The sequence below is a fragment of the Salvia hispanica genome, chromosome 4 (assembly GCF_023119035.1).
Source record: "Salvia hispanica cultivar TCC Black 2014 chromosome 4, UniMelb_Shisp_WGS_1.0, whole genome shotgun sequence".
Taxonomy (NCBI): Eukaryota; Viridiplantae; Streptophyta; class Magnoliopsida; order Lamiales; family Lamiaceae; genus Salvia; species Salvia hispanica.
Window position 1 is genome coordinate 23229351 of NC_062968.1, and position 15881 is coordinate 23245231.

The 15881-nt window shown below is 38.2% G+C and overlaps 3 protein-coding genes across 3 annotated transcripts; all 3 read right to left on the reverse strand.

Moving 5' to 3' along the window:
- Window positions 1–1183: 1183 nt before the first annotated feature.
- On the reverse strand, window positions 1184–3865 carry LOC125224178. Its single transcript, XM_048127537.1, has 3 exons — window positions 2874–3865; window positions 1836–2064; window positions 1184–1680 (listed from the first exon to the last, which is right to left on the reverse strand). The coding sequence occupies exons 1-3, from the start codon at window positions 3848–3850 to the stop codon at window positions 1516–1518; spliced, it is 1371 nt and encodes a 456-aa protein (XP_047983494.1). The 5' UTR covers window positions 3851–3865; the 3' UTR covers window positions 1184–1515.
- Window positions 3866–6361: 2496 nt separating this feature from the next.
- On the reverse strand, window positions 6362–8797 carry LOC125224165 (probable N-succinyldiaminopimelate aminotransferase DapC). Its single transcript, XM_048127524.1, has 2 exons — window positions 8467–8797; window positions 6362–7624 (listed from the first exon to the last, which is right to left on the reverse strand). Exons 1-2 carry the CDS (start codon window positions 8704–8706, stop codon window positions 6470–6472), a joined length of 1395 nt encoding a protein of 464 aa, XP_047983481.1. The 5' UTR covers window positions 8707–8797; the 3' UTR covers window positions 6362–6469.
- An 839-nt stretch (window positions 8798–9636) lies between these two features.
- LOC125221765 (DIS3-like exonuclease 2) lies at window positions 9637–14997 on the reverse strand. Its single transcript, XM_048124005.1, has 7 exons — window positions 14561–14997; window positions 13812–14155; window positions 13671–13724; window positions 13504–13572; window positions 10631–12856; window positions 10421–10492; window positions 9637–10307 (listed from the first exon to the last, which is right to left on the reverse strand). The coding sequence occupies exons 1-7, from the start codon at window positions 14685–14687 to the stop codon at window positions 9972–9974; spliced, it is 3228 nt and encodes a 1075-aa protein (XP_047979962.1). The 5' UTR covers window positions 14688–14997; the 3' UTR covers window positions 9637–9971.
- Window positions 14998–15881: the final 884 nt, after the last annotated feature.

Consider the following 15881-nt stretch of genomic DNA (forward strand, 5'->3'; position numbering starts at 1 on the left):
TTTTCACAGCAGCACATCTCATCAAAAAAACTAGATCTAATGGCCCAGATTTGGTCTCTAGTTCGGTCTTTAAAATTGGTTCGACATTGATCACAACTCTATAGGGATGTACTAAGATGACAACCCTCTTTATTGTAACACCATATCACTATTTTAGGCCATTGGATCTGAAAATCGTGTGTTTGTCATGCTACCACGTGTAAAAACACGGAGGGGTAAAATAGGAAATTTATAATTTTACGTTACCAGATTGCAGTGTTGTTCATTGAATATTGCAGTCTTACCACAACAATATTGCAGTTTACCACGATCGCAATATCTAATACTGATAGACTCGCAATATCTAATACAAGTAGACCGCAAACCCGTGTTATATATATATAGGGGTGCACTAGGGTGCCACCATAGTTAAAATAACATCATACCACCAATATAGTCCGTTAAATCTCATCAATGGACGCCTAGGATTAAGTTTCGTGAAAAAACACGGGTTTGCATTCTACTGTATTAGATATTGCAGTCTACTATATTAGATATTGCAGTCGTGGTAAACTGCAATATTGTTGTGGTAAGACTGCAATATTCAATGAACAAGACCAAGCAATCTGGTAACGTAAAATTATAAATTTCCTATTTTACCCCTCCGTGTTTTTACACGTGGCAGCATGACAAACACACGATTTTCAGATCCAACGGCCTAAAATAGTGGTATGGTGTTACAATAAAGAGGGTTGTCATCTTAGTACATCCCTATATATATATATATATATATATCTCATATTTCCCTATAAAACTAATAGTGCTATAAAAGTGAGATGCGTGTTCCACTAAATTTTCACTAATTTTCTTTTACATAGTCTTAATACTCGTAGTTAGTCAATTGGAAACTCTTATTATTCTGAGACGAATAGAATATACGATAAGAAGAAACATGAGGTATACTGAGTAATTCATTTTGAATTAGTTAATATTCATTCATAAATATGTTTAAATATAAAATACCTAAACAATCCATGTTCATATATATGACTACAAGAAAGAAACTACTCCTATATCTTTGCCTTATCCAATAAAGAACTCGTTCTGGCAAGAAATGGATATAACATGGTCTATGCAAGATTCTGACAAATAGATTTGATTTAAACCTTTACTGGTTTTCCAAGCATGAACAAGAAAACCAGCAAACAAGAACTGACATTATAGATAAGATATTCATCCAATAACAAACAGACAACAGGCTGGGATCATGAATTTTGGACTCAAACACAACAAAATCATGGGCCTCATCCATTCAGTTTGACCCACTCAAAAGTAGAGAAAAAGGGAGCCAAAAAAGATTTGATCTTCCATGAAAAATGATTCATTTTTTTCTCCATGGAAGGATGATGTATACATGGATCCTATGTACAGATTGATGTATGGTCGACCTACTCGGAGCACGCCTCCCTCCGGCTTATCGGGGTGGCGATTTCTTTCATTGCCCCTTTAATAGGAGCCCGGTCGCGGGCCAGGTATTTAACAGTTAGTGTCGCAAAACTTTCGATTGGTCCTATTCTGAACTGCCTTCACAGCAGCAACTCTTGCAGCCGTGGCCGCCTTGTTCGCAGCAGCCACGGCCGTCTCCACCTTCTCGTCCACGCGCCGCAGGTGGATCGCACTTTCTGCCGTCTTTCTTGCAGCCTGCCATCGCACAAGAAGAGGTAAAACATCAACATTGTGCAGAATACTCCCTCTCGTCTCACAGTAATTGACACATTTCCAATCCAGCACGAGATTTTATGTAAGTAGAGAGTGTGTGTGTAAATGTAACCCTCGTCCAAATTCTCAATATATACCTGGACGGCGCGAAGAACTGCGTCTGATATAGGGGGGAGGGGCGTTGTGAGGCTGCCACAGTCCCACTCGCCGGACCTGTTCATTCCGTTTCTGAACGTGTACGTTCCGTAGCCCTGCTTGCGCCCCTCGTGCCACGACCCCTCGTAGCAGTGGCCGTTGGCGAAGTGGTAAGCTCCGAAGCCGTGGATTTTGTCTCCGAAATACTCCCCACCATATCTATCTCCATTCCTACAGAAGCAAGAGCTTGATTTAGACTTAAGATCAATCAAGCAAGAGGTGAAACAGAAACAGATGTTCAAGAAAAGTGGTGGTTGATTTCTGGTGAAATTTCCTCAACTGATTGACTGGTGAAGACTGGTGAAGACAGAGACATCAAAGCTGTATAACAACTTGTGCACTATTCAACATCATTAATCACAAGTTGCAAAACAAATTTTTGGAGTAATATACAAAATTTAGACATCTAATTCCCAATTGAGCATCAAATCCAACTAATTCTATACAATTGACTCATGAGACCAAATGAATCTATAAGGTAAACATTAAACACACACATCAAGCACAGATTTTTCCATTTTGGGACATTATCTCATTTAATCATGTCTCATTCAAGCAACACAAAACCATCAAATTCCACACATAAAAGCCTGCAAACAAATTCATGAACTAAGAATAGGGAAAAGGGATATCACAAAAATCAAATCTTTAGCCAGAAATAATTTTCCATTTTGGGAAAAACAGATCATTATCTCATTCAATCACATCTCATTCAATCAACACAAAGCCATCAAATTGCACACAATAAAGCCTACAAACAAATTTCAAGAATTGAGAATATGAAAAAAGGATATATAACAAAATCACATCTTTAACCTGAAAGATTTTTTTCTATTTTGGGAAACAACAGATTATTATCTCATTTAATCCCATCTCATTCAATCATCACAAACCCATCAAATTGCACACACAAAATCCTCCAAACATACTCAAGAACTTCAAATATGGAAAAAGGACACAATAAAAATCGAATCTTTAACCTGAAATGGTAGCATCCAAGGCCATGCTTAACACCATACTTGAACTCCCCAACGTAACAGCTCCCATCCGCGCAAGTCTGCACTCCAACGCCATGGCTCTGCCCATTACACCACTCTCCGGCATACGAATCCCCCGTATAAAACTTGTACACCCCGTATCCATGGCGCAGCCCTTGCTTATACTGCCCTCTATACTTACTCCCCTTCGCCCAGCTCTCAATCCCATACCCATCATACCTCCCATCAACCCAATCCCCTTCGTATTTCCCGTTCACAACGAAGCTATAAACCCCACTCCCATTGCACTTCCCATTGTGAAACTCACCCTCGTAGAAATCGCCATTGGTGTAACACTCCACACCTTCCCTCACCACAACAACCTCTTCATTCTCCTCCAATTCCTCCGAATTCGGCTCACCGATGAACCACTGCACCGGCTTGGCTTGACTCTTCGAGGTAAAACAGCAACACGAAAGCCCCAATCTCCCATCACAGAGCCCCTTACACAAAACGAAGCTTCTCCCAATCAAAACCCTGTTTCTCGAAACGAGGAAGAGCAACGCCGCGACGAGGATTAAGGCAAGGAGGAGACTCTCCGAGGTGGAGGCGCCGTCCCAGTTGAGAAAAGCGTAGAGAAGAAGGAGGAGAAAGGCGAGAAACGGGAGGGGATTAGGTCGAACAGGTGGTGGGCGTGGATTTCGGTGAGGCTTCTGCTCCTCGAGGTCTGCTATTTCTTGATCGGAATCAATCTCGCTCACTGACGAAAGGCTCTGAATCGATGAACGGACGGTGGGGGAGGAGCGGAGAAGGGAGGAGTTGGTTCTAGTGAGCTTCAGCTGGCTTTTCTGACCGTCCATTTTTAGGCCGAGCTCCGCCGTTGGATGGGATTCGGCGCCGGAGAGAAGAAAGAGTTTGAAGCTGCGGAAATGATCAGACTGGTCCGGGTTTTTTGAAGAGGAGGAATATGGTGGGGCCATCTGCGTTTGATTGTGACCGTTGATTGAAGATCTACGGTTCAGATTGGTTCGAGATTCTCCGCCGTCGGATGGGGGGATGAAGAAGACGATGAGAAATGAGAACCAGATATTTTTACCGAATATTATTATTTATTTACTTTGCGTATTTTTTTTATTTTGCTTTTCATTTTTTCTTGGCGGCGTAGTTTTATTGTGACGATTAATTTAAGATAAATTATAGTGCTAAGGAAAAATCATGAAATTATGTAAATTTTGGCTTATTTTCAATTTTGAAAAATATCAACAATATATTAAAAATTTACTCTTAAGCCACCTATATTTTTTTGTTGTGGGAAAATTAAGAATAAATCCAAAAATTTTATACTCCTAGCTTTTTTTCCTGATTTTTGTAGTTTTATTACGGATTGGATGCTTCAATTTGCCTCAAAAGTATATAGGAAAATAGTAATCTCTTTATTTTGATAAGAAGAATCTTACTTTGTACCGTTTTTATATATTTACTTTTATAATGGAATATGAATGAAATGAACTAATATAGTAAGTAATATATTTATCATCTCCGGAGTATAATAACATTTAAATGAAATTTTTATTGTAAATTTTAAATAACAAAGATACGAATTTTATTAGTGGAGGAAACGAAAAGTGAAATTTAAAATTTGAATTCTGAAAATCAATTGAGTTCAATGTAGATTTGTATGCACTTATTACATTTGAACCCAATTTAGCAAGTACGTAGTATACATTTTTAGAGTAGTCAAATTGACCAGTAGAATATACATGCATTGTTATTTATAAAGTTCACATTTTTATAGCACATTTCATGTGATGTAGATAAAATTTTATAAATAACGACAAAATGCAACGCTATATAGTCTTCACATAATCATCCAGTATTAACTTTTTTTTCCCTTTTCCAACTTACTAAATATACAGTAAAATTTGTAACCCATAAAAATTGTTAATAGTGTCAATGTGAATGGAGCAAACTATTTGGTCAGTTCACTATCGCCTATTTGGTCAGTTCACTATCGCTTAGTGTGATGACGATTAGGATGATGATTAGTCCTTTAATTGTCGATCAGAGAAATATCTTGGAAAACCAAAAAAATAGTCCGAGGAACTACATTATATTAGAAAAATATTTTTATATATAAGAAAATAATATTTAATATGATATTCCGTCCATTTCGCGAATATATGTTTCATTTTGCAAGTGAGATAATAGTCATTTATATATTGAATCATGGTCAAATTTTGGCTAGTTTCGTAATGATTGATGATAAATTAATTAAACCACTAAGTTTCAACTTTTCTCCGTTGTTTCTTTCGTGTGCAAAACGACACCTTGTGTGATGCTCAAAACAATATTATTTAATTAGAATAAGAAAATAAAGGAAATGAAAAAATATTTATTTTAATGAAATTTCACAAATATAAACCTCACCAAAGAATCTAGTTTTGTGTACAAATGAGATAGTTGAAAATATTGGAACTTTGTAATTTAATATTTTGTTTTAAAATATTATTAGAAAAATTAGAATTTGAACAATTTTTTGTGAGTTAAAAGACAGTTTGTCCCTTTGGCATTTTAGCATGTCAATTATTAATTGTCTCATTTAGTATTTTTCACTTTATTAATTTATTTTATTCATATTCATCATAAAATTGAGATCCACGGTCCATCAATTTTTTTTACATGTATATTACTCTTCATACTCTTAATAGTGGACTGGGTAGTGAATTATGAATCTAGGCAATGATAAATTGACAATAGATCACAATTTGAAATTTGAATCTAACAAATAAGTGCACTTTTTTTTTCCTCTTTTAACCATATGTGCACTCTTGGTTAAAATGAATGTTCCCTAAAATCAATTGAGTTCATTGCACATTGATTGAAAATTTTGAAAGGATCTAACTGAGTGTACTTAACTTATTTATAAAGTTAACATGCTATATGCACATAATTTAATTTGAGTACTTGCCTTATTATATAAAGTCATGCTATATGCACATTAATTTGAGTACTTACTTATTATATAAAGTTTTTATGCATATTTCATGTGTATAATATTTAGAAAAAACGACAAATTGCAAAACTATGTAGTATATATAATACAACTAATCAACTATTTAAAAAATATATAAATTATATAATTATTAATAGCATATAATGTAAAGTACTATTACCTCATAAAGCAAAACGTTCTAATGTGTCGGAAAATAATTCTAAATTTTTTATTTTTAAGGAACGGCCCAAAATGGAAATAGTTGCTATTTTTAAAAAACGGAGAGAGTAATTATGTATATTTTTCTAGTAGTATAAGGAAATTGCTATACGTTTTCTTGTTGTAGTAAATTTGGTAATAAAGTGTTTACCAATTATAGTTAATTCATTTGGGACGAAAATTTATTTTAAAAATTAAGTTGTCATGTAATGTGAGTAAGTAGAGGTAGATGAATTTATTTTTACAGCTTACTATACAGTATTTCACGAATTATGAATGGTTTTGGAGAAAGAAAAAAAGGATTTCTTGTTTAAAAATAAAATTTGATTCAATAAAGAATTCAATGGTAACAAGATTAATACTTATAAAACATTAATGCCATTATTTATCATTTCTTCAGCAACAGCTTCTCCTTCATCCTCACCACCGCGCTTCGAAGAGTCTCTTCATCTTTGCAGAAGGTAAACCTCACCAGATTCTTCCCCTCCTCGGGATCAAGGTAGAACACGCTCGTCGGGATGGCAACGACGCCGACTTCCTTGATCAGATGCTCGCAGAAGGCAACGTCGTTTTCCATCCCGAACGGCGTGTGGTCCACCACCACGAAGTAGGTCCCGCTCGACGGGAAGACCGTGAAGCCCACGGACTCGAGGCCGTCCACCAGGATCTTCTTCTTCGTGGCGTAGTCGCGCCTCAGCTCCTCGTAGTACGACTCGGGCGCCCGGAGGGCGGCGGCCGCCGCGTGCTGCATCGGCGTGGACGTCGCGAACGTGAGGAATGCGTGCGCCTGCCGCACCCCCCATGTGAGGTGCGGGGGAGCTATCGCCCACCCGATCTTCCACCCGGTCAGCGAGAATGTCTTTCCGAGCGAATTCAGAGTCACGGTCCGCTCATACATTCCGGGGAGCGAGGCGATGGAGATATGGTCCATCTCGAAGGCCAGCTTGTCGTACACTTCGTCGGAGAACACGAGCACGTCATGCTCTGCACATAACGAGGAAATGGCTTCGAGCTCCTCCCTCGTAAACATTTTCCCTGTCGGGTTGTGTGGAGTGTTCATCAGGATGGCGCGAGTGTCCTTCGTGACAGCAGACTTCAGTTCGTCAATCGGGATCGAGAAGTTCGGGGGCTTTAGGGTGATGGACTTAATTTTCGCGCCAGCCATCGACAGGGTAGCTTCATAGGAGTCGTAGAATGGGGCAAATACCACAACCTCATCCCCGGGGTTTATGAGCCCTAGAATCGTTGCAGCAATTGCTTCCGTGCATCCTGAGGTGACAGTAACTTCCTTCTCCGGATCAACCACGAGACCAGTGTCCAGCTTGAAACGATCAGCCACAGCCGAGTTCAAGTCGGGAACCCCATATCCACGAGCATACTGATTTTTACCAGCTCGAATGGCCTCGATAGCAGCTTCTTTCACAAATTCCGGACCATCGAAATTGGGGAAGCCCTGTCCGAGATTGATAGCACCGTGCTTGATCGCAAGGCTGCTCATTTGCGTGAAAATTGTCGTTTTGAACTTCTCCAACCGCTTTGCAATCTGAAAAAATGAGCCGGAAAAGGGAAATCAATACGCGATAAGGATACTCAAGATCAACAACACTAGATAATCCAAAGGTATTGAAAGATGCAAACAATAAAAAGCCTTCAACCATAATAAACCAACTCAAACACAAGTGAGCTTTTACAATTCATAACATCAAAACTCCATCTATCTCACTTTCTTTTCCCATCTGTCCTAACAATTGCTCATAAAATCACGTGCCACCCAACAGACATCTTAACCGGGACGGAGGGATTATGTTATATGGAATCCCCAAATTCGTAGTCAAAGACACTTAAGACTCCAAGCAAAAGTAAATCATCACTATCCATCTAAAGCGTGTTTCCGATTACACATCCGATTTGGCCATTTTGGTCCATCCAGCATAACTCGGTCCTGTTTCACTTTTACTACATATAGTAAGTAGACTAAGTCACAAATGAGTCTCACATTCCACTAACTTCTTCAACTAAGTTTCTTGAAACCCGAGCAGTCAAAAAGTAGGACATATAATCGCGAATATATGAATCTCCACTGATGCTTTCTTGGTCATATAGGAATCTCCACTCATAAATCTGAATCTAACATCTCTCCTAAGTTCTAAAAACCACATTATAAGCTGGATATTGAGAATCATGCCTCAAAAAAGTGAACCTTTTTCTTTCAATCAACAAAATTAAAACAAAAAAACAATACAAACTGGTCGATATCTCAGAACAAATCTAGCAAATTAGTGAATTCGTAAAGCAGCCATAAATTCGCACATTTTCCTGGATTTTCCAAAGCTCAAAATGTCAATTCGGACACGCAATTAGAACGAAAAAGGGAAGGGGAGAGACCTGCAGAGGGCGTGTGGGTGAGTTCTGAGACGAATCGACTTGAGCTGAAACGGGCTGCTGCTGCTGCTGAGTAGTGGAAATCGAGGAGGCCATGATTTGGGGAATCCTCCTCTTAGCTGCAGAGATTCCCAACTTTACGGCTTTGTTATTGGACAGTATTTGGTTAAAAGTGAGGGGTTTGAGCAATTGCGGTCTCAGCATTTTGTGGGAAGAAGATGAACTGGAGTGGAGCATCAGCATCAATCTATGAATTTGACCTATAAATTTGGGGCTTACCTTTCTCTCTTCATATTTTCTCTCATTTGGGGAATCTTCATGTTAATTACTGATGCTTCAGTCATCATTCGGATTTGAATTGAAAAAAAAAAAAAAACATTTTACAAATTAAGTTGTATTTTATCCAATCAAAACAAAGATACATTTTCTTTTTTTTGGATGTATTTATCTAATTAACACATTTTCTAAAAATAAAATATTAGCATCTCTATATCATTTTCTCTTACTTCATTATTTTTCTATTTAGCTCATAAAATAGAATTACATAAAATTCTATGCTATATAAGAAATGCTTCATTTAGAATGGAATTGAGGAGTACTTTTATTTTATAATAACAGCAACTTTTTTGAATACGAGAAAATATCATTTCAATTAGATTTTGTAGTGAATTGTACAAATTTCAAATCCTATTCACTATTGTAAATTTGTAATAACTAAAAACTTTATAATTTTTACTACTTCCGTTCCTCAAAATTTGTCCCACTTTAATCCGACATGAGTTTTAAGAAATGTAATGAAAAGTGAGTTGAAAAAGTTAGTAGAATGTAGATCCTACTTATATATATTAATTTTATAATAAAATATGAGTATGAATGAATTAGTGGAATATGAGGTCCGCAACCAAAAATGGTAAAAGTGAAATGGAACAAATTTTAGGGGACGAACGGAAATGAAAAAATGGGACAAATTTTCAAAGACGGAAGTAATAATTGCTATTTTTTGGTGAAATTGGTGGTAGCATTGCAGACAGATTTTTCTACATTGACAAAACATCAATACTAAAAACAATTATCATCTAATACTCTGAGTAGACTTTAATGTCAGTACTATTAATCAACATTAAACGCTATCTGAAGCCAGATTGAGGTTCATAAATCCCAAAACACAAATAGTTATGATTAACTTACAGAAAATTATGGAATTTATCAAAAATAATCAGAAAGTTACAATCACAAATATAGTGTACGCAGTAGATTTACTATTATTTATATAATAAAACAGAAATATAATAAAACATCCATGGCTCCATATTAACTCAGGTAGACTCAAAACAAACTCCGGCAACACACCAAATGGCATATAACTAAAACATAGCCACTTGATGAACAACCACACTCCCCTTTACCTTATATACACCTCTCCGTCGTTCGACTTTCACCTTCACCGCCGACCCTAGCCTACAGCTCCATGACAACGCCTTATTTCCAGGAGGACGACGACGATGCTGTTAGTGAAAATACGAACTAACGTACATCCTTGCCTCGATGTCAATGGGGCCATCGTCCCCGCCAACAGCGTGCAATGCAACAGGAATCGTTGATAGGAGATGCAGAGTGAGGGGGAAGAAAACAGGCTCACAATCTGTAGCATCTCCGTATGTCTGTGACTCTCCCTCGACAGGGTTCACCAGCAGAGCAACCTCGTCAAATGTCTTGCTGCTCCTTCCTGGACTGCTTTTCTTGTTTGAACGCTTGTGCGATTGGCTGAGCACCAGGGTTGATGTGGCGTCCAGCCACTCTGCTGTTATCCCGTCAACTTCATCATAGTATATACGTCGTTCAATCTGCCAGAAAGTAGCAGGTGAAGATTAGCAACCCAGATAGACAAACTTCTCAAGTAGATGTCTATTATATAAACACGAGAGTAAGACGAGGCGAAATGCCAAGAAGAACTTACAGCCAGCTTGGTAATGTATATAGACATAAATCTCGGTCCAAGACCTAAAACTCTGGCTTCAGAAATAAGTATCTGCCAAGAAGCAATAGATGGAATAGATCAAGCAGTCAGTGCACAAAAACGATCAGGAATGCAACAAAAGATTACGAGGGAAAGAAAGGTGAAATGTAGCTAACTTAAAAATGGATGACATGTGAGAGAAAATTATACCTGCTTCTTTCTAAGCAAAAGCCACATGTAGAGCTTGTCAGTAGCATCCTTGACATGTCTGGCAGCTCGCTTTCGCTCATTACAATGAGCAGCCACATCAGAAAGACTTTGTGGAATCCCATATCTTGCTGCTTCAGCAAACAAAGCATCTCGAGCTTCAGCTGTTTCTATTTCATCTTTGTCGAAGTGTACGCCAGTGAAGCATCTCCCCAGTTTTTCCTCTTTGGCTATGTTTCTCAGCACTTTTATCCTATTCAAGTAAACCTCTTCAGCTTCTAGAGCTGCAGCCAACGTGCGGTGTACCACAATGTCAGGGTAACGACGCAGAGGAGAAGTGAAGTGCGTGTATAAAGGAACTGCGAGCGCGTAGTGACCATGATCATTACTGTCCTCGAGTTCTCCGCTGCAAAAGTACGAGGCTAGTTGCATTGGCCTTGCAGCATAAGACATAAGGATATCACACAAAACCGAGTCATCCCCAACTTCCCCCCTGATATGCTCCAATGAACGATGGAGTTGGGCAGATGAAGAAACATCCAGTTTTAGACCATGTTTGTTACAAAAGGCCTGGAAGTCTCTAAGTTTACGAGGATTAGGTTTGGGGTGCCTTCTCAGTAGAGCAGAAGATGGATATGCTCTTGTAATCACTTCCGCAGCTGTTCTATTGGCCAAGAGCATAAACTCTTCGACAAGACTGTTTGAGTCCTTGCGCTCAGAAAACACAGTATCATATGGTACGCCTTCTTCATCAAACAAATAAACAACTTTTGGGCTTTCAAGAGACAAAGCCCCATCATCAAACCTATTCCTCCTTAATAGTCTTGAGATCTCGTGAAGCCTTTTCACAGATTCAATTATGTCAGACCATTCAAATTGACCATATAAATTAGGCCAAGGCTTCACTGTTTGACTACAATTACGAACATCAAACACACCATCGATAATTTCTTGAGCATGCTCATACGAGAGCTTGCAACAAGACCGTATGATGGTGCGGCCAATCCAATGCTCTAGAATTTCACCACTAGAATTCATGTCCCAAATAATAGAGAATGCAAGCCTATCCACTCCAGGGTTGAGGGATGCTACATCATCTGAAAGCATAGGGGGCAGCATTGGCAATTTACGCAGCAATAAGTAAACACTGGTGGATCGAATCAGGGCATCAGTGTCTAGAGCTGTATCGGGTAGAACAAAATAGGAAACATCAGCTATATGAACCCCCACCCTGAAATTACCATCTTGCAATATTTCTACTGACAATGCATCATCGAGATCAGTAGCGGTTGAAGGATCTATAGTGAAAATACACAAATTTCTTAAGTCTCTTCGGCTTTGCAATTCTGCCTCTGGTATTTCCCAAGGGATGTGTGGAAGACACGAGATTACTTCAGAAGAAAATTCAGAAGCATCAATTGCATTTTCAAATAAAATTGCAGCAATCTGAGCTTCAGCATCACTACCTCTTCCAAAAACTTGAACAACACAAGCATCTGGGATATAACTTTCTTCAGCCCAACTAACCACTTTGGCAGCAACTAGATCGGACTCGATTGTCAAATCACCAGCTTCCAAACGTTTCCTGATGCTTGCTGGCAGGTTTATGATGGAGACCGTCATTTTGGTGAGTTTTGGATCAGTTGGCGTCAATAAAACATACCCTTGACTGAGTTCCGGTTGATATTTGTTCTTCCTGGAGTTCTTTTTTTTACACGCTCTACTGTAAAGCCACTGCTTCACACTCAAGAAACCAACGATATAGTCCCTTCGAATAGACCTTTCAATGATAGCAACAACTGAACCAGTTGGTCTTTTTGACGGATACAAACCTGTTAAGGCACACAACTTCACCAATGAAATCCTTGAATCATGGGCATCACCAAGACAAGACTGCATGGAAGAATCAGATGTAGATACTTGAGAGCCACCGACATAGCCTTCGCTCAACACTTCATTTTTATTGCTATAGTTATGCGAGGTTTCCCCAGGACAAGACTCATCGTCCTGAGAGGCACCGCCTTTAGCAACAAATCCATTGTTACTGGAAAAGCCATTCTGGGGCTCCACATCTAAATTACATTTTCCGCTAGAACGATCTTGGGTATGCCTACGACCATCATGTAAATTGTTGTCTGGTTCAGCATTATTCGTAGTTTCAACTGACCCCTTCATTCTCGGCCACAATGATGGTGAATCAATGGCAATAGCAACAGTATCTCCATCAATCTACAACAAGTTGAAGTCAAGAAATTGGAATGATTATTACAGGTTAAGGAAATTTTGGAAACACGTGGCAACTAGTAGCACTTTGACTACAAAAAAGCACATACAACTAGTAGCACTTTGAATGCAAAAAAGCACATGCAATAATAATACTGATGAGATATAACAAATGCACATCATAATTGCTGTATAATGATCACAAAATAAGGCAGAAAACTTTTTTCCTAGAGTCCTAGGCAACTTCAATTTGATTTTAGAGCAAAACAGAATCTTAGTCACAAAGCCAACCAATAGCCCAGTACGATTTTAGCAGAAACTACAAGCCTCCTCTTTGCAGAGAATAGCAATCACTAAAGTTATTTATTAGGTAAGTTCAAATTTTACAGATACAAGTTTCAGTATCACAGGGTAGACAAACAGCTCCTTCATACAATTAAAATAGTTTACTCAATGTAGAAAGAAAAAATGGATCAGAAGACGAATTAACATGTAAATCATGAAGAAGAATTCACATAGAAAGTGACATCTAGTATTAAATTTCTGCAGAGACAATTTCATGACATATATGGAGAAAAGGGTAAAGAAGAGAATATATATTCATTCTAGCAGGAGTTTTCAGATAGGCGCAAATCAAATTAAGGAACACTTACAGCTCTATTTTGAGCCACCACGTTGCCAATGAGAATATCTGTTTGGACGCCATCGATCTTGCAATAGGCCTAACATTAAAAAATAAATAAAAGCTCAACACCTCACATGTCATGATCAACTGCATACAATCACAGTGAACAGAACCAAAGCAAGTTGTAGAACAAACCTCAAGCCTATTATGAGCATTGACACGAAACTCAGCCTTCAACAACTCCCCTTTCTGCACAAAGAAAAGTAGTACCATTATGACAGGAGGGGATAACACGGCTGTCCTGAAAAAACCTTACATGCATTAAACACAACCAACCTTTAGTGCTTTATCCGTAGCATCCGTGGACCAATGAGGAGGAAAATATGTCCGACGCGCCAGGGAATCAATCGGCCGTGCAATCAACACAGGTCCAACAGGCTCTTCACTAGAAGCAGGCTCAGGCACTGGACTGAGAGATAACGGTTCCTCGCCTGTAGGAGGAACTGATCGCTGATTCATAAGATTTCCATCCGTAGCTAGTTCATCTACATGTTTTGAGGCAATCAATCCAGTGCCTACATTACTTTCTTGAGGCGGTTGATGATGCCCATCTGACACCATATTATGCGATGAAGCGTTAGCATTCTGTGAGCTAGATGCATCCAGATCGGCCTCACCCACTGCATAAAAAACCACAAGTATCATAAGCATCAAAACAGCAGACAGACTAATTTTCTCAAATCTACGAAAACATAAACACAAAGAATATGAAAACATGCTGGGATTTCTTGGCAGTGATAAGTAATACTAACACACAGTGGTTTCTTATATAATAGTACTACTATTTCGTATGCTTTCATAACCTAATATAATAAAATTTACAACCTAATTGGTCTAAAACAGAAAATAAAAGAAGCGGAATTCGATAGCTATAAACATCTTTGACGGCAGCATTACGACAAGATTCCAAATTCAGCCAATTTTCTAGTTAATCTCATAAAAATGAAATCTTTAATAGAAGTACTATACAGTGAAGAACATCTCCATAGACGACACAATAAGAAGAGATTCAAAAACCCGATTACCTGACGGCGATTGCTTAGATTTCCTAGCTCGGCGCTTCTTCTTCCTGCTATCTTTCATATCACTATCCACTAAAAAATCATCCGTGTGGGAAGAAACAGCACTTGATTCCGCAATTAAACTCCCCATAATCACCGACGGCACAAATTAATAAATTAAAAACTAAAACTAGACCAAATCTGGGAAAACAAAACTAGGGAGATGGATTTTCCGCTTTAAACAAAAAATTCGCGGAAGAACCCTAAAGCGAAAGGAAGAGATGAATTGAAAAGGGTTAAAGGAAATTAATGAGGGTTAGGTATCAGTAACGTATATACTCACTGATATTGAATTGAGAAGCGAAGGTAGAGGGGATAGGTATATAAATTTTAGAGAGAGAGAGAGAGAGGGGAAAGGTGGGTGAGGTGAGAGAGAGAGAAGTGATGATTGGTCGGTGAAGCAAGACGCCGACTTTTCTTCTTCTTGGGTTTTGGCTTTTGGCTTTTGCTCTACTTTTTTTACTTTTATTTTTCATTTTTACAAATTTTTTTTTTGGTGTGGAGCGGACGTGCGGTGGAGATGCGGGGATACAAGGCATGAGAATTGATTTCAAATTGAATTTTTGCATCATCCGATCATATATCCAAAATTCTAAAATTTTATAATTTGATCCGATTTGAATTAATTGAAAATCCAAACTAAAATGGCATAAAATAAATTCAAAATTTGATAATCTAATATCAACTTTTGAGATTATCAAAATTTGAAAATTTAACACTACTTTGTTTAATTTTTCTATCGATAGCTTAACGACGTAGTAAAGATGTCTAACAACTTTTTACCTTAAATAAGGTACATGAGATCAATCTTCTCCATTGAGTTAGAATTTGGAAGCGAATGACCAAGAGTGAACAACTTAACACAAAGTCATATGTCGTCTCATAAATTACATATGCTCACGATGCTTCTTCGAGCATGAAGACACCAAAAATTGTTAAAATTAGGCACATGACAGTGTTACTATTAGCCTTCTAATACGCAACTAGGAGACAAGCCATATAATACTATGTAGGTTGACATGAGTTTTAATAAATAATTAGTAAAGTATGAGTAAGTGAGATATAAAGAAAAAGTCATTGAAGCATTCTTGCAAATCTGCCCCTTCGGAACCAACTGTGCTGCCCTTACGAGCAGAAGTCATTGAAGTACTGTTAGTGGAGAATGAGTCACACCTCATTATAGAGAAAAGATTTTCCAAAATTGAAAAGTGTATATTTTTTTAAAAAAGACAATAATGCATATTCTATTTAAAGGAAGGGAGGATAAGTTTTACCCACAACCCTG